Source organism: Pyxicephalus adspersus, chromosome 8 (genome assembly GCF_032062135.1).
Source record: "Pyxicephalus adspersus chromosome 8, UCB_Pads_2.0, whole genome shotgun sequence".
NCBI classification, from domain to species: domain Eukaryota; kingdom Metazoa; phylum Chordata; class Amphibia; order Anura; family Pyxicephalidae; genus Pyxicephalus; species Pyxicephalus adspersus.
In genome coordinates, this window is record NC_092865.1 from 54,172,281 (window position 1) to 54,197,997 (window position 25,717).

General features: G+C 38.4%; 1 protein-coding gene across 3 annotated transcripts in view; it reads left to right on the forward strand.

Moving 5' to 3' along the window:
* The window catches only part of PDZRN3 (PDZ domain containing ring finger 3), a 159,248-nt gene that overhangs the window by 23,590 nt on the left and 109,941 nt on the right, over nucleotides 1-25,717 (forward strand). For 2 of the 3 annotated variants that reach the window (XM_072420717.1, XM_072420719.1), the window contains one exon: nucleotides 3,049-3,156. The exons of the other annotated variant lie outside the window; for it this stretch is intronic. In XM_072420717.1, the coding sequence (XP_072276818.1) occupies nucleotides 3,049-3,156 (108 nt within the window). The remainder of the gene's footprint in view (nucleotides 1-3,048; nucleotides 3,157-25,717) is intronic. 3 annotated transcript variants of the gene reach the window in all.

A 25,717-nucleotide genomic window follows, 5' to 3' on the forward strand; every position in this document is an offset into this window, starting at 1 on the left:
GTTTGTTCTGCAATTACCACTACTAATATGCATGATGTACCATCTTGCTTTTTTTGTCTGGCAAAGCTACCAGACGGTGAGGGGATTTTAATAATAGGAAAAAAAAATAATGGAAGAAGAGTGCAGATGAAGGCAGTGACAAGGGGAGTAATGTAATCTCTGAGAGTGGTCATAAATACCTTAAGTGTTACCCTTTCACACTCGTTAGCATGCACTTAAAGTAAAAACATGTATCTGACATTCTTAAGGTAAAGTGTCCTATCAGTCAGTATGATTGTACTTTGTTATAGCATGCCTTTAATGCTTTTTAACTTGCAGTTTGATGCATAAAGTCCTTTAGCTCAATGGTATGCCAAGCCAGAAAAAAATCCTTCATCTTTGGATATCTTAAAGAGAATCCTACAGCAAATTACCTTGATAGTTCTGTTCTTGGTTAGCATCAAGGAAATTTTTTGTCTCTCTTCTCCAGCCTAAATGGCTCAGTAAGAATAACAGATATTTGGGTTAACTATTAACTCACTTTTACTTTCCAGGGGAAAAAAATACACCTTTGTCTTGGCAGCATAGTTGCCTTCTCGGTGGGAATGTTTCACAAATTCTGAATTAAAGTGGCCGCCCCTGGGGTCTGTTATTTTAAAGGCACCCATATGCATGGGATGATGTTCATGCTGTCCTGTGAGTTCTTCATATTTATGGATGACTGCAGAAAACAATAGATGAAAAATTCTCCAGTTAGTCTTTCTGAATTTAAAAAAAAATAAACCTAACTTTAAACATTTGATAGCAGCCAAATTGTAAATTGAAAACAAACAAAATGTAAAGAAGCAAAGTGGTGAACCTTGAATAATTTGACCTTTTATTAGTACTGTTAGCATAATGGGAAATTGAGTATAACTATATTGCAGTATAAATTCAATATAATATAGATTGTTGAACTTTAGTCATTTTATAGCCATGATGAAGATCCTTCAGTTTCCCTAAAACGTGTTGTGTCTTTTCTGAACTAAGCTTATCAATTTTTTCTGAACTGCAAAAATATTGTGGTGCTCCTCTCTACTCTTCCCATATTTCCTGCCATTTTATTATTCACCACCCTTAGGGCAACAGTGAAATGAAAAAGACAGATGTCAAATACTTATCTTTCTCCATGACCCTTCCAATTCAGAACCGTTTCAGCACAGTCACATTACCAGCCAGTGCAGTTCCTAAACATTTTCCCTTCAGCAGAGGAATCTGCATAACCAATGTTTGCGCCTGAGGCATTCAATGAAAAAGGAACATTTTAAACACCTATATTTAGCTTTTCATAGTTGCCCTAGGTAAAATGATAATTAAACATAAGCCAATTGATCTAATAACCTAGGTCCACTTTAACACAGACAGCATAAATATTTAAACAGACTGTTTGTACAAATTACAGAAACCTAAGTTCTGCATTGCAAAATAGTTTATGGAAAGGAAAGTACTGCATATAAGCATTTTTAATACCCGATTTTTTGGAGATTTTTCATCTGCCCCTAATAAATTGGTGATAGGATCTCCTTATATTGTAATTTGCTTATTTGTATATTTGTTTGGGCTCAAAAAATTTAAGCCAAATTTTTCAGTTTTCTTCCCAAACCCTTTTAGCTGGGTGTACCACCCAGCACTTTTCAGTAACCAAATGGCTGCTTTTGGGTGGTTACTACTAAAGTGTTGGATCACAACACATTTATTAAAGCTCTCCAAGACTGGAGAGGATACATTTTCATCAGAGAAGCTGGGTGATTCAGCAGACCTGGAATGGATTTCCTAAAAGTCATTAGGTATTTCGTAGCAAATGTTTTAAATTCTGGACCAGATCCATTCCAGGTTTGCTGGATCACCCAGCTTCACTTATGGAAGTGTATTCTCTCCAGCCTTGGAAAGCTTTAATAAATTAGGGCCTGTGTGTGTGTATGTAAGAACCGGGGAAATATCATATCAACAGAAAGAAGACCAGCAATGGCAGACACTGTCAGTTTGTGCTTTGATTTCCCCCCTTTTGCTTAATATAAATGTGTACAGCACACACAAGGCCCCTGTATGCAATCTGAATACTATATTGAAAGTATGCAGCATAGTTATTTAGTGGACTTAATATACAATATAAACATTTTTGCAAAGATAGTATATATGATAGATGGGGAAGGAGATACTGGAAAGGATTTGGGTGTGAGGAGAGATAGTTGGGAGCTATGTGAACTATGCAGGGAAGCTGGTTATGGTAGGAGAGGGGGCAGACATGAATTCCATATATTGGATGACTGTCATAGCTTCTTTCCTGGGTTATAACATTGAGGAAGCTCTAATGCATGGGTTGATTGCAGTTATGGCTTATTGACCTTCCAGAATATTGGTGCATCATACACATTGCTGGTTTTACCAAGTTCACAATCACAAGTCTTTCCTACTTTCATGTGACTAAACAAAAATGGGAGAAGGATAATATATATAAATTAATCAAACCGAAAATCAGACATCCCCTGGCGGGAAGCCGCAGGGTCTACGTGTTTCAGTGGGAGTAATTGATTCCCACCAAGGAATAGTTAAGAGAATGTCTGATTCCCTGTTTTGTAAATCGCACGATGAAGAACCTGGTGTGAACTGATAGGTTAAGTTTAAAAAAAGGAAACTGATATATTCACCATATCTTGGGACTGGTAATTTTTAATATATAAAGTTTTATTATTATTTTTTTTTTAAAAAAAAGGTTGTCCCAGTTGGTATCTGAGGCATAGTTGGGCAACAAAGAAAGCGACAGAACATTTCCAAACACTGGATGGGTGATAGTGCTGAGTTCAGGTTTCTCACTCATTCATCCACTCATCCATATACTTATGTTTGATGTTACTTTGTTGAAACTGAAAAAACTTTCTTTCTAAGTTTTAGATAGAGGAGAGAATGATTATAACCTTGCTTGTTCCCAATTTTTTTGGGATGAACTTTAACTTTTTTATTTATAATTTTAATCTCTGAATAAAACCCCAAATAAAACCTTGTTTACACACCATGTTCCTTTTCTTTCAGGACAATCAGGACGGGCCCTCCAGCGAAGGAATTTTTGTGTCCAAGATAGTTGACAGCGGCCCAGCTGCCAAGGAAGGCGGCCTTCAGATACATGACAGGATTATTGAGGTATGTGAAGTCTGTCTGGTTAAGTTCCATGTCAAAACTGATGAGAGGTCTGTGACCTCCCCGCTAAAGGGAAGCAGTATAAGATGTTGAGTATCTCCAGGAAGTGAAGTCCATCAAATGCTGATGGAATGGAGTCACCGATGACCTTTGTGTCCTGAAGCGCATCTTCTATATTTAGGTACAGGGCTGCATACTGCTACATGTCTTGACTTATCAGGAAAACAGTGATCTGTGTTTGTGGTTCACCACACCGTTTAGGTAATATGTGACATGTTGTTATCACACATTAAAAACTGGCCCTGCAATGCAAAAGTGTCCAAAACCTATTCTTGTCACCAATGGCTGAAAATTTTAGAATCAAGGATACCTGTGGCAATGATTCACCTTCATTTCTTTGTTTCCATTGCAATACGGGTGCATAAAAGGGAGATTTGTTTGGTTAGTGTGTAGCTATATTGACCCTGTGGCTAGGATGGAATATTTTAAACATTGTCACCCTATAAAAATGTTGTCCAGTGACTGTTGAGTCCATTATTGTGTTATCTGTTAGATAGAAATATGTGCCACTTTTGTGTGATATATTGTGCCATATATTAAATTTCCTGTGTTGCATGCCCTGGTTACTCCTGCCAGCTGATATGTAATGACGTAGATGGAAGAAACCATAGGGGCAGTGGGGCACATGTTAATCCACACACCTGGAAAAAAACAGGCAGGTAGGTATTCAACATCTTCTTTTACAAGGTGACTGAATTGTTTTATGTGAGTGACAAGGTTGCTTAAAATGCACCTGTCAATAAGCACATAAGAAGTTTCAAACATTTTCAGTCTCTATTACCCAAGCTATGTGGATGTTCTGGCTCATTGAGGATGAATGGCTTCAGCTGCTCTGCCTTGCGACTAGTATGTTGCCTTTGAGGCAAAGAAGGACAGAACAAATCTATGGCTTTTCAAATACTTTCTTTTGGGAAATATTCTCTTTTAAAGTCTGAGTTATTAGGCCTAGAGTTTTAGTTGTGTCATTGGTTTGCAGTTGCTTGATTGCTTGCTTTGTCTCCGCATGATTACCACCACAGTGCTTAGGTGCTTGGTGCTCGGCTTGTCTGATATGGTAGGTGTTTTTTTGAGTTGGTTGTAAAAGAATGGTGTTATGATTGAAAACTATTTGTTCTGTAGCAAGGTTCTCGTTAGAAGTTATATGTAAAATACATTTGAAATAAATGATGTCTCATTATGATGAGTAAGTTGGGAAAGACTGAAATTCTGCTTCAAATCTAAACTACAGGTAGACAGGTATCCTGGAATCGGTATTCTGTTAAGTCAGTTTCTGATCCAGGTATACCTACACAGCCCAATACCCTCATTTTCTCAAGAAACTATAGGCCCTGCTTTTAAAAGTTAGCCTCTGGTCTATAGAGTGGCTAAGTGGTCTTCCCTACTGACCAAATGAAATGTGTGTCTCTACCAGCCTGCAGAAAAGCAAAGGGGTAGAAAAATTCAGCCTTTTACCTGATAATAGAAATTGAGACTGAGATAAACCCATGATGTTCTAAGGTTTCTAGGGCCACCTTAGAAAGTAAGGTGAGTCCAGATTTTCACATTCCAGTGTATGCCAGGGCACAAAACTTTCAGTAACATTTTGATCCCCTTTGCAATTTCAATGTGGTATAAATCCAGTGTTTTTCCTGCTATCTGTTTATCTTGCTATCGGCATTCAACATAGTGCTTTTTCTGCACTGAAATCCTTACCAACATTGTCATTATTGACTGCTGGACTACAGAACTCAGTCTTCCACCTCTGTGTACTGTTCTACATATATATTTATTTTCCAGGAGCAATGCTCCTACCTGATCCCCAAATATAAGTCGGGACAAAGCTCTTTTGGAGATGCACTCCGGGCTTTGATTAGAAACTCAAGCAGCACACCTGAATTCTAAGCTCAGCACTGTGCTATGCAGTATGGCATGGCTGATTCCTGATCCTCCTTCTTCCAGTAAAGGTCCAAAAGGATTTTAAAAAAGCCAGGTGTATTAAATACATTGGAACATCTTTGATTTTTAAAGAATACGATAGATAGTCAAATGTGATTTTTGCTTATTATCATTTAAATAACAGTAATTCACATTTAGAATAAGCCTCCCTATTTTTTTTCTTTATCTAATGCATATTGGTGGGCGGCATTTGAAACCCATTGGCTGTGGCCTCCCCAACTTTTCAGGAACAGCAGCTGACCACCTAAAATAGCTAACTTTGATTGTTCCTGCTAGCCGCTGAGTTGTGAACCTCTTTATTTAGGTTGCATGCCCCCCCGACTCCTCAAAATTGTTGACTAACTCTGGACTGCGCGGCTCCTGAATTATCAAGAAATCTGTAAACTAGTTGGCTCGGATATCATACAAGATGTCTTAATTTTTGACCAGCTTATTTTAAGCATCCTCCTACCACTGAAAACCCTAGCGCAGCTATCAAACAGAAGACAAGACCGCTCTTAATTATGGCTGTGTTTAAAGTTAAATAGGATTAAAACGTTTCCTAATGAGAGATTCCCCGTTAAGCTTTCTAATCTTCCCCTAAAGACGCTTTGCTATTTTTTTGAGCAAGTAAGAATCTTCATAAGACTTGGTGATAGATTCTGAAAAACTCTCCTTCTGTGAATCTGAAAATAATGAATGAAAGCTGAGATTTAATAAGATATAAGCAGATAGAAAATATCCATTGCCAAGGATTTCCCTGTGATCATGCAACTGTCAATTTGTTGCAATGTACATTACTAATCTAACTTTGGCCCGAAGCCTCGCTGAAGGCTTCAGTATGACAGTTTTTGGGCTTGACAAGACGATTTTCCAGAGATTTTCCCTGAAGATGATGAGTTCAAGAAGCCATATGCCTCCAGTGCCTTTGTTCCCCCCCCCTCTTTAAGCTATGAAAGGGACGGGAGGGAGAGGGTGATTCAAGGATACAGAAGTTTAGTTTGTAAAATTTAGTTATTTTTTTATAATTATCTCAGACCTTTAAAGCAAACCTGGAATTGGCACACTCACGTCAACGAAATAAATGCAGAAGCTGTGAAAGTTTCTTTTCAACCCTAAGTTGAAACTTACATTGGCCTAGGGACAATTCTAATGCCTCTACATGGTAATGGTTTTGTCTGGTCATTGCACATCAACCACTAAATGCAGCAGGACTTAGGATCAAGGGCACCTCCAATTATTATTATTATTATTAAACAGGATTTATATAGCGCCAACATATTACGCAGCGCTGTACATTTCTGACCATAACATGTTTTATCTTCATTTTCTGTCAACAGAGCAGTAGAAAAGCAAGTAATAGTACATAATCTGACCCTCCATTCTTTAAAGTGTTTCTTTGTCCTGAATGAGCAAAGCACAAGGTTGCTTTAGGTCAAAAACTAAACTCTAAAAATATGAGGCTATATGTTCCGAAAAAATTACAAATTATATCTTTAAATGCAGCTACTGTAAAGCGAGCAGAGGTATTATTTCATTGATCTTCTGCTGCTCATTTACTGTCAATATTACTGTAAAAATTGCAAAAAAGACACAGCAGATGAGGCCTATAGAGCAGTGGTCGCCAACTTTTTGGGTGTCACTAAATTTACGAACTCCCGACTACGCATGCGCGGGAACAAGTGAGTCAGTCAAAAAGGTAGAAACGTCCCCACCCACCGCCCTGAGCCTGCAATGCATACGGAAGACATGGTCCGTGGCTCTGACTGGTGCACCCCTCCAAGCGGGGTCCTTCTCCTGACCCCGCTGGGGGGGGGGGGTGCACTGGCCAGAGCCACGGACCACCAAAATTTTCTCGCGGATCACAGTTAGGGGACCACTGCTATAGATCATGCAACTCAGTTCTACAATGTCCAAAAAAGAGTCCTGTAGGCGGTTTAGTGCCGGATGATGGGTGTTAAAGCTATGTAAGGTGATTTTATTGACACGAACAGGCCTGGTGAACAACAGTCATAATCTTATGGTGATGTCAACAGTCTCATTAACAAATATGCTCAATATTTGTTTGATCATCATGTCTGTTTTACTATGAGCCTGGCTCTGAATAACCACAGTTCATAAGTTTCCCTTAACATTTATAGAACAGTAAAGTGGAAATGTTTCCTATTTCTAAGTAGAATATATTTCCCTTTAAATACTGGCTCCGTTGCAAAGTTTTTGGCAGGTCACCGTCGTGAACTAGTGCAATTCCGATTTCATATGTATGTGTATTCATTTCGTATGTGATTTCAAGAAATTAAGAAACAGCTGTCGAAGATTTCTCCCTCTGGCAGCAGAACAATATCTCTCTGCTCGTATTCTGCTGATAAAACTCCGTCTGGGATTTGAGGAGGCAGCGGTTTTAAATAATAGCTGAAGTCCAACATTTAGGTTTAGCCAGACCTTCGTAACATTTTTACGATTCCACTGCAGTGTAAAAATTAATAAAACAAAGAATTGGGTGAACTTTAGAAAAATTATATGAAAATGTATTTCTTTGGGATTAAGAAGTCCAGGATACTACAAGGATCTTTATCAGGATAATCCAAATTTGTAGATTTAAGGTCTCGGCGTTAGAGACACAGAATGTAGGCCTGAGGAAGTTACAGGTATGAACATGATGTTTATTTTTTTTATTACATATTGTGTTGAAATCCAATGTAATATAGAATAGCAAAACATGTAATGGACAAAAATTGACTGTCCTTTGACTATCATTTGTCTCTGTCAGACCTTTGTCTCTGGTGGTACAATTGTTGCTTTAAAGGAACATTTAACCACTGCAGGCCCTTCAAAGGTCCAGAGGTTGCCAAAAAGGGAAATGACACAGTATCTATATGACCATGGCTAGATGGATTGGGTAGTAAGTGGGAGGTTAGGATGCCCTGGAAGCATACCTACAGTAGATCTGCTATGTAGCACACCTGACCATCACCCCAATAATAGCAGGTTGGAAGTCCCTTTGTGGCTATAACCGCATCCTCTCGTAAAGTTTTCCACAATATTTTGAGTGTTTGTAGAATATTATGTTGGTTTAGCCAAAAGAGCAGTTATGAACTCAGGTACCGATGTTGGACAAGCAAACCCAGTTTAGGGTAGTCGAACTCTTCCAACCACACGCTTAATAATATGTTCTAATAGATCTGAGCTTCTGCCAAGAGGCTGGAACTGAAAAGACTCTTTCCCAAACTGTTTTCAAAGACCTTTATAATGCAAATAGAGGGCAAGTAATTTAGAAAAAAGTTTAGCTTTAATGGCTTTCCAAAGAAAAAGTACCTGGATTAAATTTTGATCCCATTTTTTTCTGTTTGAAGTTTGGTTTTAACATGACCCTATTGACTGGATGACCTGGTGACTTGTGTTAAACGGAGTTTTCTTTAAAAGAAACCAACATTTTGCTGATGGTCAATTAGCTTCTGTTAAATGTACAAATGGGCGCGGTCACAAGGTCTCCAGTTCCCAAAGACAATTGCTACAATATGACTATTCTTTGATGTGGTGAAGATCCCATATTTGCAATCTGGGTTTGATGATCAGACCGACAGTTTAAATTGTATTACTTCTGCTTGTGATTTCAGGCTGGCTGCAAAGAAAGCTGTAACTTCCACTCAATATAGATGTGAACTCGCTGTGGCATAACTGAGTTTTGTTTGTTTTGTCTTCCCCATGGTAATCTGCCTGCCCAAACTGATGGGGATGCCTTACATTTCAACAAATCGCGTCCAGGTATTGAAATGTCATTTAGGGAAACGTTCCCACAATGAGTCATATAGCTGGGGAGTATTGTTGTTCAGACCCTTGTGTCTTCAGTCTACGTTGATAGGTTTAATAAGTTTGAGGTTTGTATTTTGGCCAATGGAATTATGAAGGTTTGATATTTTAATGTCTTGGGTCAGTGAGTCAGGAAAAATGTCTCCAATGTCTATGACAATGTTTTGCATTCTTCAGAGGTTGCTAGATGAGCAATGAGTAATCTGTGCCTATCAGGTCTGTTTAGGTTGGTTATCTGTAAGGGTGACATTCTTCCCACTGGCCAACAATGTTGGAGACATTCCTCCCATTGACCATAATGTTAATATACTGTGAGCTATGGATAAAGGAATTATGGGAGGGGTTCCCTGAAGACCTGAAAGTTATTGTAAGGGTTCCCCCATGTAATAAAGGTTCAGAAACTCTGGTCAATGAACTGAATATAAATGCTCTTGCCATTTAAATTATTATTTTAGATTTGGAAAGATGTTGGTGATTTAAACATTAGCTACATTTTTAGAAATCTATAATCATATCTGTGGAGAGATCCCACATTTGAATAGAAGCTGAGTGGTACTTGGGAGACCTTACCAAGATCTTGGCTTACTGGAAACGTGAATATTTTTGGGTCAGACAGAGGAAAAGTATGTGGGTTCACCAACCTGAATCTTGTACAGCAGGACTAATTGGGATACTTGATAATGGACAGCATTTTTAAAGCTACACCCGTTCCAGGTTTTGACCTTAGGAAAACCTTAGATTTTACAGCGATGTGGGTTATAGGAAAATGTAACACCTAAGGCTTGTACACATGCTTGATAAAATTGAAAAATGAACAATGTCTGCATTCTACGATCATTCATGAAACTTGTGACAAACAATAAGAATGAATGATGATTCTTTGTTAAAACAAGCAACCATCTTGGCAGATTTGTTTGTCCAATAATTTGTTTTTTAGCATGTGTACAGTCTGAGAACAATGTACAGGGGGAAAAGGAGTGACATAGTCACTACCCAATCTTCTGCCAGTCACATCCAAGGTCTGTACAGTTATCTGGTATGATCTGTGAACGGTTGTATTGCTAAAGCATGTATGCAATTGTGCACTATTATGTTTGTGGAACAGGAAGGGAACACATCTCTCCAATAGACAATAAGGAAACTAAAAAAGTAAACAAAACAAAAAGAAGTTTTGCTGTTAGATACATGGGGCACAGTTGTTCTAAAAGTACCATGTGTCATTTATGCCGAATCCGCAACAGTTGCTGGAGGGACAATCCTTACAAGTCTTATTTCCTGGGTGGTTCTGTAGCTGTTCAGCTGTGATGAGCTGTTGGTGAACCATCCGTACCCACCTACCCTAGACCTGAACATGCCAATTCTCAAGTTCTGATCCTCACGTACTGTATCTGCCTATATTATATGTACAGCCCAGTACATATCCAAAGACTCCTTACTTAGTTTTATGTTTGCATTTGAGGAATAATTCTTGATTGAACTGCAATAATTGTTTTCACAAAGCTCTCAAACAGTCAGATCCGAGACGGAATGATTTAGCTCCTTGAGTCTCAAGACAAACATGTGGTATTTATATGTTCACAGTTTCACAGTAAATGAATTACACTGCTGTTTACTTGCAGATGTTCTGGCTTTAAATGTTTAGTTCCAGTGGACAGGAACTTTCTCAATGCTTCCTTGTTTGAAAAGGCCTAGATAATTCTGTGTTTCTCAGTCCGTCAATTTAGGTAATATCAGATAGTGTTAGTGTTTTGTACAAATATTTATTCTTTAGCCGGTATGATTAGGGCTATAAAAAGTCTGAAAACATATTTCCTTTTTTATACAGGTAAATATTACATATTAAAATAAGTATTTTATGGTTATTTCCAGACAGGAGATGGAATTTAACTTCCCTTTATGTTTGCATGGCTCACCTTAGGTACTACTTTACTTAAAAATACTGTTTATAGGGCTGAATAGCTAATTTCAATCAGACAGTCTGCTCTGCATGGACAGGGGTTATGGGGATTTATTTTATTGAGAGATAGTCTAAAAGGAAACAGCTTTTGGAGTCATTTCATATGGGCATTAATATAAAAGAGTAAGGGCTCTATTTATAAAGCAGAGAATCGAACATTCTCTGATGGAGAATCTTCCAGTAATGTATTCTCCATCAGAGAATGTTTAAGGGAATATCTGATTCCCTGCTTTATAAATAAAGCCATTAGTGTGACAATTGCCAAACTTTTACAGGTGGATTATCATTTCCTATAAAATACATGCTCTTGAACAATTCACCTTTAAGAAATATTTCACTGCTCATAAATATACCCTATTGTGTGTAGTGATCAGTCGTGTACCTAATTGTTGTTAAAAATATAAAATTTAGTATAAAAGTTACCAAAAAAAAACTGTAGTTTATAAACATGCACGGCAAAATAAAACAGAAAACAAGCCATTATTGTTTTTCTTAAAATTACGTATTTCTTGTAGCAGGTGATCTTTTAATAGATAGATAAATAGATTAAGAGAGCTACCCGGCCTGTTACTGATTTTGCTCCCATTTCCATTGGTGAAATTTAAATAATTGTGGATCTCAGTGGCATTGACATACCTGGATGCTACTTATATCGACATTGGGCCTTGTACGACCAGCCTTTTGTCGGTCAGTAAATGCACTCATGAAGCCTGTGTGGGAATGGATGGGGTAACCTGCCAAATTGGTTCTCTTGTAAAGATACGAGGAATCCACAGATGGCTCTTAAGGAGAATGTGCACCAGAGCGCATCCGGCGACCTCCTTGTCAAACTGAAATACCAATCAGCAATTCCTCTTAAAGGAGACACTTCTCAAGACTGGCCCTAGTTGACCAATGTGTCAGCAAGAGATTAGAAACCCTCTTCTTGTAAGAGATGTAGACATGCTTATTAAAAGTAAAGCTATCATTAGGCAACTCATTGTAGAGTCCCATTATCATGCAATTACCAGCACCTAAATGGAATTGAAGGGCTCAGAAATATTCAGATGGTAACCTTTTCTCAAATTAGCACTTACAGCAAACCTGTCATCAATCTGGACATCTAAAAGTGAACAAAGAATAGATTAGTAGAATTCATCTTCAGTAAAAACTACATAATGTAGACCCAGACATGTAAATAGCCGAAATTAGATGCAAATATTACCTTTTAAAAGTTGGGATTGGCTGTGTTCCCTTGCTAACTTCTGAGCCTGACAGTTAAATGGGTGGCATCACTAATTGATAAGTTGGTTTGGTAGACAGGAAGGGGGTTTATTCATAAATATCAAGGCATGCTGTCTTTATTGATGATGATCATAGAATGCATCTTTCGGACATTATTCATTTCTAATTTTACCTAGCATGTGTTCGAGCCTTAGGTGTTAGGTCAGAAAACTAGAACAAGGTCACAAAGTCTCTTTTTTTCATCAAATGCAAAAAGATTTACTATAGAAACATACAAAACACATAATCACACCACTTTTTGATGAATTACACATGCCCCTTAAAACAGCCATTGTGTTTTTGAAGTCAGAAAAGAAAGGCAATTGCAACAGCCTAATACATTTTTAGAGACTGACCATTGGTTTTGGCCAATTTATGCAATCTATAGGGCTGACCCAGGGCTGAATGGTTTTTGGCCCTGTTTATCAGCCTGGTTATCAGCTCCATAAGCTTTCAAAAGCCTGGTGGCCTTTCTTATTGACCCTCATTCCCTCTTCTTCTTGTTCTGGTGTCACTGAGACACATATGCCCAGTGTCATTTCTGGCAGCAATATAAACTTGATATAGTGTTTCACCCTACCTTGCCGTGGTCAAACAAAAAATATATCCGTTGGGTCAAAGTAAATATGAGTTGGGTCAAAGTATCATTACTCCATCAATATCATAAATCAAAGTAGTCATTATTACAAAAGAAAAAAAGTAAAACAAGCTTGTCATACAGCTCATGCCTCTGGCCTATGCTGCAGATCATCCCTGGGCTTTTAGCGTCCAAGACCAATCAGCCACTCCATCACTACTGTGTCCCTATAAAGCTGTACGGCTGGGCACTGGACATTCAGTATGTCCAGGAACTTTTTTAGAAGCAAAAGATTATTTGCATGAGAAATTTGCAGTTACTTGTATATATTATAACTCCTTATATATGGGGTTGATTTTTTAATTTCTTTTTTGACAAAAGAGTTGCTTGAAAAATAATAGAGGGATTATGTTGAGTTAATTATCGTCTAATCAATGTCCATGCAATATCACCACTCATGGGCTCCATTTCTGCAATTCTCTTGGATTGTCATCAGCGTTATAGATAATAATTCAGACAAGATGGTGTGATAATGGCTCCTGTTAATGCTGTACTGTCCTCTGGCACTAATGCCGACCGCTGTCAAGCCTCTTGCTGACATTCGATTCATGAACGATAATCATATTTCATGCCACATCATTGGGGAGATTTGGCTAGTGATGTTTGCTGTTCACAGGCCAGCTGGATCCTTTGCTCTTTCTCCTATTTTAATAAAAGCTCACAGCATGTTAACAGTGTACGTTTGGTGGGAGTCTTAATAAAAGAGAAAACTCACAGCCAACTCTCCTAAATGTTGCATTAATTGCTCATTTTGCCATACAGAGTCGCAGTCTAAATTTTTGATCTGGGGCCTGTATAACCCAGACAAGGTTTAGCCTTGAGAAAAGGCGTTATCATTGGTGGAATTTTATTATTAAAGAACGTGAAATGACATATCCGGCCACAATTCTAAGGCTGAAACTAGCGGGAGGAATGATTGTGTACCAGCATGATGAAAAGGACTTTAATCGTCTATGAAAACCATTCATTCTGGTAACTATACGCCTGGCATTTCTGTTTCATTACACTTTTTTTTCATATTCTGAAATAGTCATGACTGTTGCTTGAAACTAACTCCAGGCAGTTGTAGAATTATTGCAGTTTTATATTATTTATTTTACCCAAAATGTATTTTCTTTAAAATGCATGCAGTGCAGTTCAAGCAGTAACATATTTATGAGCAAAGAGAAAGAAGAAGGAGAGGAAGAGGCAAAAGGAACCTATCAGTTGTGCTAAAGCTACAGGGAAAGAAGTAAGCCAGATGTTAAGCATGAACATCTGGCCATTACAGTTCGGGCACTAGGTGCTTAGACACCCTTTGTCAAAATGACCAGTAGGGTTTCCTGTCTTGGCCCTAAATGTCAAAGCCTGGAAGTTTGACAAATTACCCTAAGAGGGTCTCAGATCATCTGGAAATACTTTTACACCCACTAGATCAGTGTTTCTCAACCTTTTCAACATGGGGAATCCCTGAAATACCTTTCAGGTCTTAAGGAAGCTCTGCTATAATTACAATACCCACATGGGTGCCTCTTACATCGCTGGCTATAAGGAAGAATGTCACTGATAGCCAAAAAGATTATTGGTGCCAGTGGTATCATACAAATTGCTCAAGGAACCCCTAGCAATCTTTGGAGGAATCCTAGTTAAGAAACACTTCAATAGACAAATCAATCAGGGTTATCCTGTAATCTATGTATAAGATGCTGAGTTAAAGGCAGTGAGGCATAATAGTTGTTGTGCAAAACCATTTTTTTCTAATGCAGCAAACAACATTGTATAGTAGTGTGTCGCAAGTGTATTGGTTTATTATGTTAATGGTAATTCACAAAAAATGGCATCACCATGCATCTCAGTGCTATACATATTTTGATCTGCTGGTTAGAAAAATAATTCTTCTACGTCTTGCTTTAGTATCGTTGCATTCTAGGTCCCTACTTTTTAAAACATATTTACAATGGAGGGGCAGAGAGGTGACAAAAAAGCTGCAGCACAGAAATGGCAAAAGTATCCCCAAGGCTGGTATAAAAGGATAACATATGTAGAACTATATTCCTAGCAGTTTGCCTGGAGTTCTGCTTAACAGCTATAATTCTCCTTCAAAGCTTTCCATGCAATTCATCATAATGATTCTTTAGCAACAAATCAAAGTTTCCAGCTTGTCTTTCATCTACCCAAGGAAGCGTAAATGATCCCTGCATAATCCAATGACTCGATGTTGAACCGATTTGTAAAACACAAGCGGAGTAAATGCCGCCTGTTCCATTGGTGAACTTTTTCAAAATACAGTTTTGCACCACAGATGTAACCTAAACACGCAGCCTACGCATGTTCCTTGATCTCTGCCTTCGCCGTCACAGGGAACCCTTGTTAAAATGACACGGCTTTATTTCTCTTGTACAGCAAACTTTGGCTAATTACCAGACAAATTCTGTCTAATCAGATGGTCTGTGGCTGCACGCTTGATGGCGGATAGATGTAACGCACCCTGTGCTGCCAGTAGACAGAACTGAAAAGCTGCTGTAATGACCGTTTCCTCTAAGCCCGCATAGCTTCATACATCTGTTTTCACAAATAAAGTCAGATTATGCTCTAATATCCGCCGACTCTGTAATGCCTGATGCTGAGTTCTGTTTTTAGAGTACACGTCATGGAAAAGATGGATAAGTTCTAAAAAAGATTTTTTTTTTACCTTTTAGGGCCATTAAATTTAAAGCACAAGTTTAGCCAACCAGAGAAACAATTTCTAGTGTTCACTAAAACTGGTGTAATAGTTTCCTTTGTGCAACAAAACTGAATATATGTAATAATGTACATGAAGTTAAAATTTCAGGTTCTTATAACTATTCAATGAAGGCAAAAATGTTCCAGGTAATCTTGTCGGAAATGCAGGGAGCTGCTGCCTTTCTGTTATTGCTGCCTGTGCTGCACTCCTATCAATTAGCATTGTTCTTTCTGAGGACTACTGGGCGCCCTCCCATATGTTATGCAGAATATGAATGAAGGAAGTATTCTATTCCTAACACACCTCCTATCCCAGAGTTTTGCGCCCCTGTAGATACAGTATGCTGGGTGTTGTTACCTTAGGGACCTATTAAATGTCATTGGAATAACTACCAGTGAAAAAATAATGTATATTGTCACCAAATTTCAGGACCGGTAGGCTGTAGGCTCCAGTTCATTATAATTTTGTTTTTGGGTTTGGATACATTTTAATGGGTCCATTTGAGCAGATTATTCATTGGATATATCTGTTGGATATATCGTCCTACAAGATTTTCTTTGCATTTACCTATTTTTCACTCTTTGCGTAGACATCTAAAGCAGACTAAAGTCACACTGTATATGGTACCCTTTGTATCTCCCCTTGCAGCTACATTGCAGTTCTCCCCGGCCCCCCGTGCACTGCCTGGCACATTTCAGTAGCCACCTGGCCGTTTTTGGATGGCTACTGAAAATTTGGGGGAGAAGACTGTACACCCAAGGATATTAGGAGAGGTACTAGGCCAACACAGAAAGGGATTAGATACCCCCAGAAGAGGAGATGGCTATGATGGCAAATTCGAAGGCACACTGCAAGTGCCTTTTATTTGTGAGTTTGTTCACCTAAAAAAGTTGGGGACAGGGTCTCTTTGGGTAGTGTACAAAGTCTCACTTATTATTGTGAAGTTCTTCCATTTCATCCAGCAGCCCACAGGTTAATGGCCAGGCCTAATCTCCTCCATGGCCTGATTCCACTTTGGGACAAGTAAGAGCACTTTCTGGCCCATTAAATAAGGAAGAGGTAAAATTTCTGGTCATGCCTTGAAGAGTTTTCAGATCAGTTTCCGCGTCATTACACGCATGTAATTAATCACGTTGGGCAGATCTGTCTCATTATTAAGAAGCATTTCTCTGATGTTTCAGATAATATGCTTGTAAAGGCGCTTATTACATTAAAAATGCCAAATGCATTTTACAACTTTGTTTTTTTGCATTACATGTAGTAGTTTAGATATAAGTAACCTAGAGATAAACAACATGTTTGCTTTAATCCTCTGCATTTATTTTATATTCACTTGCAATTTGCCTGTGAACTTGCTAGAAAATGTTATCACTCCAGGAAGAGTCAATTCCTTGATACAGCTCCTTTCATTCTTATACATTACGATCACACTGTTCTGGGCGTGTCCTATTTCTTTCTATGCTGGCCCAGCTCTTCCATTCTTCCTTGACCTCTCTACATAACCTTTTATGTAGCTGCCAAGGAAAAGTGGGGATTATTACAGGGAGTCTGCTGGTGCTGCCCACATTACATTCACAATGGCAACTCCCACCAGCAATCTCTTGTAATCTAATAGTGCTAATCTTATCTAATATTGCTGAAATTATTGGTTTGGTAACATGGACTGAAGTACAGTTATGGGCAAAGCAATTTAAAGTAGTACTCAAGATACGAAAAGAGAGAACAATCTTTTGTATGGTTTGAGGTCGGCTGTTTTCTGGTGCACTTATACGTTTTTTTCTTTTCGGCAGTACCATGCATTGTGATGTGTTGGGGCGCTGCGTTGGTTCACCATGCATTGCAGTAACGGAAATTACTACAACGCACTATGCTGGAAATCTAGTGATCTCTAATATCCATGATCCCATATAGACCTTTTATCATATATATAGAGACCTCAGTATCTCCTTTTCGGGTACGTTTGACTGAATTGTATGAGCGTTCCTCATGGCAATCTATAGGTTGGACTGAAAAAAAAACACTCAACTTTTTTTTCCCCCTTTTAAATAAATAATTTTTTTCCTTGCATAAGCAGCTCACTGAATCCCCTAAACTGAAACAGATGTCAGATGTATCACACCATAAATCTTTAAGAACGAGATTACAGCAGGCCGTCCTGTTCACAAACCCACACACACACATTTTAAATAACATTTGGATCCCTTGGTCAGGACTCTTTTATGGTTTCATATACGAGTTGTGTTAACCCCTTACTGGAGTCACAGATGCCCCAGATACCCAGGTGAGACGCCTGACTGTATGATGGTTTGGTCACGGTCATGCAAAATTTTAAATACATATTATATTTGGTTTTATCTTTTTCTGTTGAATGCTGAGCTCTTGCAGCTTCTTTGTCATATTATGTGTCTATGCACGCTAGAGATGGCTACATAGCATTTCCCAATAGTGGACGGCAGAATAAGCCTGTGCACTGAGCATTGGCACAATAGATACAGATTGGGAATGTGTGTGATACGGGGGAGAGGGACAGACTGTTGTCACCCCCAACAGAAGTTGCATGCACAAGGACCTCCATCCTTGAGGCTCTATTTATAACACCAGGAATCTGACTTTCGTTCAAACATTGCCTTGTGGGAATCTTCTAGGTCAATGTGTTTCAGTAGAAGTATTTGATTCCCATCAGGGAATAGTTGAGGGAATGTTATATTCTCTGTTTAATAGATTATAGATAATAGATTTCTCTGTTTAAAAAATAAATAGGTGTTTTTTTTTTCAGGAAGTTTGCAAATTTTAATCTTTCCTGAGAGATATATGAATGTAGCCATTGCTTCTCATTCTACAAATGCTAACTTTCCGACTGATGTGTTTACACTTTTATGTCTGCACAAGCATGCAAATATGAACACAGAACTTTACAGATATGTTTTCCTATTCTAGGTCAGTAACACTCACTGACGTGGGGTAAAACATATAGAAAACGACATTGTCATTTTAACCTATGCAAAGGCACAATGAGCCACCTAGGCCTATTTTATTAGTAGTGCCTAAGGCATTCTAAGTGGACATATGATGGGAGGCCACTTTAGCATGCCTTTCAATGCCCTAAGAGTTACTTGAAAACTGATGAATCAGGACATTGAACTACTTGCTGCCAGTTCTTAAAGTTACCCAAAGAAGAGTCTTTCCACTTTTATTTTAGTTTCCTTGCTTGAAAAAAACTTTTCTTCCTTGTTTTGTTGATACATTTAAAACTAAAAATAGCATCCAAGAAAGCTAAGCTAAGTGGTGCCATATGGAGCAAGAAAAGCCACTGATAGTATGCATGCTAATGGTCTGGGAGCCAATTAACCCAGTGTTGAGTGGAGGGCAATTATTGATTAACCAGGCACAGATGCCCACAGATTCCATATCAGAATGACATCACCGAGCGAGCAGCCAATCAGATTGCAGAACACGTGTGCAATCTCAGAATGCCTCAACTTGACCCCTGGGTTAAACTGTTCCATACTTCTCTTTAACTTTTGAGGTTTGGGCTTACGGATCTGTGCTGGATTCAAAGGCAAAGTTAGGTAATCTCAGGAAGTAAGTTTGTTTAATGTAAATAATTTATTTCTTGGAGGATTACTGATCCATCTACCAAAACCGCAAAGTCCATGTAGAACACTTTAAAGAGACAGTAAATCCAAGGGGTCACCTCTTTGGAAAAGTCCATAAAAACTACCATGCATGCTATAAGTTGTTTTTAGTTGATTAGATATTGAGATTAGAAAAATAAAAACATTGAACCCAACGCTAATCTATTCTTGATCACTGTTTGATTTAAATATGGATCAAACAGTGAAGTAAAGAGCGATCCCAAAAAAATTGCCAGCCAATGGGCTTCCTGCAGCCAGCCAGTGCAAATGTCAAGAAGAAGCGTTGTAAGGGAGCATTCAAATGTGCATATCCACTCTCCTGGTCAATGGGTGGTAACCTGGTAAATCATCAATACTAAGAAGATATTTGTCATTAATTAGGAAGATTTTGATCATTTGCATTGCTTATGCACCCATTGACCAGCGTTTCCCCACCTTAAAATGATCTGTATGAATGAATATGGAAGGGATTATTTCATATTCTTTAACGTCTCCAATGTTTGTTCAATGTCCGGCTTGGTAGAGGGTCTTCTTGGCTGTAGCTGTGGCATTGGGGTTAAGATGACCGCTAACAGCAGTCACGTGACCTTAATACTACAGATACAGTCTGGACCTACTGAGGTACCGAACCTATATCATGTATTTGATAGGACATTTTCCTATACATATATAGCATGCATATTATACATCTTATACCTTTATACATGTATAGCAGAGAATGAGGGAGTAATGGATGCCTCTCTGGGACTTTTAGGTCTTTAGGATATCAGCATAGTGGCATTCGGTACACATATTTTTAAGCTATTGCACAATGTAACAGAATACCATCATAGTGATGACATTTTTCCCGTATAATCCTGAGTGTGCAGCTTTAAGTAAAGTCATATGGTTTCTTTGTTCATTACCTAGAGATGATCTGCAGAAACAGCTCATTGATCATGAGGCTGTCACTCACATTCACAACAACTCCACATTGCCAGCCCTTCTAGATTTTAAAACATCCCATGCTATTAAGCATTAGATGGCTTCAATACTGCAGACAGCAATAATAAATTGGTGCCTCTGCTTCATTGTACATTTGCAATGTACAGTGGGTAATACCATGCCCAGAATGACCTTATATTATAATATATATTCATATTTTATATTTGGGTGACAGGTTCTCTTCAGGTAGGATGCAGATGTTTGTTTTTTTGCCTTTCAAACAAGCAATGGAGGAACATTTAGGGATTTCGAAGGAAGAGCAGAGGCTGGAGGAGGGGTGTAGGGGAAAATATGGAAGAGCTGTACATAGATTATGCAAGATTCTTTTCCTTTTTTTATTATTAATTCCAGATGTTCCTTTCTGGCTAATACAGGCTGTGAAACCGAGGCTTTCTTTTGGATAGCTGTGCAGATTTATAAAAGCACAAGTAATCACCTTGGGGAACAGGAGAATGTAAAAATATATATACTTAAAAAATATATATTTCTGAAAATAAACGTATTCTGCTTTGCTATGGAAGAAGAGCCATTCTTGGCGTGGAGAACGGGATTCAGGGATGATGAAGACGGTACAGTATGTGTTCTTATTTATCTGGCCAGGTCACACTCGGGTAAATGTAAAATGAAATGTACAGGAAAGTCATTGTAATTGGATTCTCTGGTTTTATATAGACTTCTTACTCATAACTTAAAACTGCAGTCAGATTTCAGCAGACCCTTCACTAACTGCATGAACAAATCTCTGACATGTCATGATATACAGCAACACTATAGCTTTTATTATTAATAGCTTCTAAACTCCAGTCTAGTGACTTTGTCTAGGCTGAGATGATATCATCAGTCTGCTGCAGGCAGAAGCAAGCATTTCTTTAGTCTCCTTTTTCCCCAGTGATTACACGGCAACATTGTAACTTTGTAGTCACAAATGAGAAAATAATAGAGCAGAGAAATGGGCTTAGTCACAAAGAGAGAGGCTTCAATAGGGACTGATTCCATATATTCCATATCAGCCATTTATGAACAAAACCAAGAATGTCACACCAAATTTTACATAAGCCAACCTTTTAGTACAAACAGCAGCTGCTCCTCCTATATAATTTGTGAACAAAAATGGTGATTTTCTTCTGGAGAGGAAAGTGTCTTACAAGGTCATATCTGTATCTGTTTTGTGTTGTCATGTCATGTGACTAATGCCAGGGCTTTGGTCACATGGTCTTCATTAAAGCATATTGCAGGAATAATTGATCGGGCAGTAGTTTTTTCAGTCTCCCTCTATTTTGCATTATTATTAATAATATTATTAATATACATTTTTTTAATAACAGTATTTATATAGCACCAACATATTATGCAGCGCTGTACATTAAATAGGAATTGTCACAATAAACACCATGTGGTTGAGTACCGAAGGAATAATTTTACTAAATTGTTTTATACTTATGTCTCTTCTATTTCTAAATCTTTTAATGGACATAAGGAGCTACTTGGGCTTCCGTCAGCTCTGGCTGTAAGAAGCTTTCTACCAGTCTAAGCCGTCAGTCTGATCTGTGGAAACAGGTGGACGGTTGTCATATGTCAGCAGAGCTGTGAGCTGTGTCACCCCATGGGAACAACTTGTCAGATTTCTGGTGGCTACCTGATATTTCTATTCTATGATATATGGATGTCAATCCTACTGAACACCATATAGGTGCCATATTCCCTGTAGGCGTTGTCCATGAATACACGTCTCTCTTGGTACAGCTAACACCCAGTTCCCATTACGTAATTGGGATTGATTTTTACAACATATTTCTTCTGTTGAGTACAGTAACAGCAGAGGATCAGTGGAGTGGAACAGTGTAGGGGATTATAGTGGCATGTGTGTTAAAAAAAATGATACTTTATTTCCTATCAGGTAATATTTCCAATACATAAGTTGTGAATAACTTAATAACATTGGACCTTTGTCATTAAAAGTCCACACACACATAATGGTCCCAAGGTCCCAACATGTTACGCAGGTAGGGTATTCTGCTTCTTCAGGGAAGAGTTCTTTTCAGCAGGACCTCCAGCCAACCTCCATGGAGAAAGTACCTCAATGATAGAGTAAATACCATCCATTCTCTGGTTGTTTATGTGGAAGGATTGGCTTAGCTGCTACTCATCTATTGTAATACCTGCAAATATAGAAGAGCTACAATTCCCTGAAACTTCTGAAATGTGACTTGCAAAAAACCCACCCTAAAATCACAGTCCTTCTACATTGGCTGGTGATGATAGGAACTCTCTTCCCAATTATTGACTTTGAGATCATTACAAAGAACAAGAGGGCCCTCTTTGCGTCTGGAGGAAAAGAAGATTAAGCTCCAGATAAGGAAGGGATTCTTCACTGTAAGATGAAGAATCCCGGTCTGTGAAAATGTGGAATCGGCCCCCTCAGGAAGTAGTTTCAGCAACTACTATAGATTGCTTTAGGAAAAAGCTGGAAGATTTCTAGAAGCACAGAATATAACTGGGTATGAAGGCTTTAAAGTAAAGATAACAGAGACTGTTGATCCAGGGAACATCCGTTTGCTTAATGGAATCAGCAAGGAATTTTTTTTCCTCCGTTGAAGTAAATTGTATCGGGGTTTTTTTTCCTTCCTCTGGATCACTATGTCCATAGGGTTTTATATCTGGGATATGTTTATTTCGCTAGTGGTTGAACTTGATAGACTTATGTATTTTTTTCAACCTAACCTACTATGTAACTATGATTTTCTATGGTGGCTCGCAGCTGCTGATTACCATGGCCTCTGAAAACCCATTGAATAACCTGTAATAAGCAATTGTGTATGGAATGATAACTATCAGTATACTGCTGTATCCCTACCTACAGTGTACCATATTGCCACAATTAAAACAATTTACATATATTTGATAAACATGAACCCACCTTTTAAGTCATATGTTCCGCCTATCAATGTTCTCTCTAGCCCCTTTTAGCCGGGTGCATCACCCAGCACTTTTCAATAGCCACCCAGCAGTGATAAGACAACAGCTTAGGCTGAACTTTGCATAAAGAAAGCTTCCAGTTGGAGTCTGTCAACTCTGCTAGGAGGTGTAGATATATATACCTTGTTTCTTACTTGATTCCCTGCACTACTTTTTGTACACCAGGCTTCAGCTTCCTCCTATCTGGCTGAAAAAAATGTTTCTAGTGAGAGCACTGCCTATGTTCTATCATCCAAATTGCTTGACCTGTGTATTGTTTAAAGCTTTTGGCTTATTTTACAATTCCTCATTTCTACATTGATGTTGCTTGTAGCTAGTAAATGGAAGAAGGAATCCTCCTACTAAAGGCGTCTCTCTATATAGTGGCATTTATCAGTATGCTGGCTCAGCTTAGTCTTGCTCACTACATGTGGCAAAAAAACCTTGTACATAGAATAGAACTGAAGATGATTGTTATGACTAAAGCCTTGAAGTAGATATTAGCTGAATGTCAAGGTTGGTGCTGGGTTTATTTTGGCTGACATTTGAGTCGGAGTGTTTTGTGTTTAATCCGGTTATACAAAGCTTGAAGTTGAACCCATTCTGTATTTTACACTTTTGCATTTCCTGCCTGTTTTTTATTTGCTATCAGGACTTGCATTTTCCTAATTTCATGGCTAAGCCTTGCCCATCGCCATTTAATTATTTAATAGGAATGCCACAGTACATAGTGAGGGTGATCGTTTGGATAGAGGGTGGCTGTCAGTAAAGCTGACTGCCATGAATTCAGCCCTTGTGAAACTAAGAAGGAAAAGTAATTGCTATTTAATGCACTTGGGATTCAGTTTTTTACGCAATTTATATCCTAATATAGAAGAATTTTTATTTGGTTTTTAACAAGAGAAAGGTAAAAGAGGAGAGAAAGCACATAAGAATCAGCATAATGAACAATTGCATTAAACAACAAAATATGAAGGGAAGGCAATATAACAGGCATAGCACTTCTTGGAAATCGAAATATAAAGAGGGGTACAGCACTGCTTCCATTTTTAACACATTTCAAAGACTTTTTTATTGGGTTTTTATGGGGGACAAGAGGTAATGATATAAGGGGGAGAAAGCAAACATAATGAATAATAATAAAATAGAAAAGGGAATCTGTAGGTTCTGCTGACAGGCAGGCACGTTCCCAATAACATTCACCATGTTCCTCCATTGCTTCACCCATCTGTCAGGGTCCTCGGGAGTACAAATTTGGTTGTAGCTTGTGATCCTTTATGGAAATAGTGCCCCAATGGCCTGACAATGAATACTTTTAAGCCGGGAAGGTGAAAAGATCAGAACCTTTTGTAAGACTAATACAGAACTTCTACAAGATACAGAACCAAGGCTCCAACAGACAAATGTGATGGAGTGGTATAAAGGCCTGCCCCCTGAATTTGCACCTTTCAGCCCACCAACATTTGGCTGTGGTCACATCACATGTTTGCGATCAGCTCTACAAATACATTTCTGAACTTACAGATCTGTTTATACATCATCCTTACAGCTAGCTTGCAGTCTTTGCTGGTTATTAGACATAAGTGTAATAGCTCCAAGCTAAGCCTTGTTATTAATGGCTTAGGCAGGATACAGTATCTATGTTTGTACAGAAAGGATGTAGAAACTAATATGAAATCATCGTTTTAGATTCAGGCCAGAAGTTGAGCTTGGCAGATAAATTGTATTTTAAGCCAGTACTTTTCCCCGTTTCTTGCCTTTTTTTTCTTGTGACAAAAGGTAACCACAGCAAAACATCATTTTTAACATCTGTGCCGAGTGTCAAATATCCAAGGGCTCAAACAGAGAATGACAACTGTTCCCCGTCTCCGTCATGCTGATCTCTGTATCATTTTTATGTCTGCCTTTTCGGAGTCAGCCAACAATACGTATTAACAAATGCAGAATCAAAGAACTTTCCCTGGAGCTATTGTTGGGAAGTGATTTCAACATTTTTAAAGCTCCGGAAATTAGAATGGAACAGAGAACGTCTATTATACTGGTAACATTTTAAGCGCACTTACTAGGAGAGTGTGAGGCAATCTAAGAAGTTCCAACCAGCAGAAGACAAAAATTACCAGCATTGCTATCATTAGCAAAAGGATCCATTTTATTTTAATATTTCTAAGAGTCAAAATTCTGCTTTTCAGGGTTCTATGTTGTGGTGGTTCTGCACGGGACTCACGGTGAAAAGAGGATCTTTTTATTGGTGTGGATTTTTTAAACGGTATTGAATAATTATTTTGATAACATGATAATAATAAGTCCCCTTTTGGCCTAGCTTTATATACACTGACCATCCATATGCAACCATTTTTTCACTTTATAGCAGTAAGTTGATAGGCATTCATAGATGCAAAGGTGGACATACAGTTTTCTGCAGATTTCACAAGGGCACTTTATGATTTAAAGGGCAATTTGTTTTCTAATCTGGGGTTGAATGACTGCTGTGACTCTTCCCATTGCCATGCACACTTAGAAACAGTTCACTTGTAGAAGACACTTTCAGCCAGTTAATCTCCATCAAGGAGGAGGATGATCAGTTTGGTCCATACATCATAGTTATGGCAGATCTGTAACATAGCCAGATGGCAATCTTACTCCAG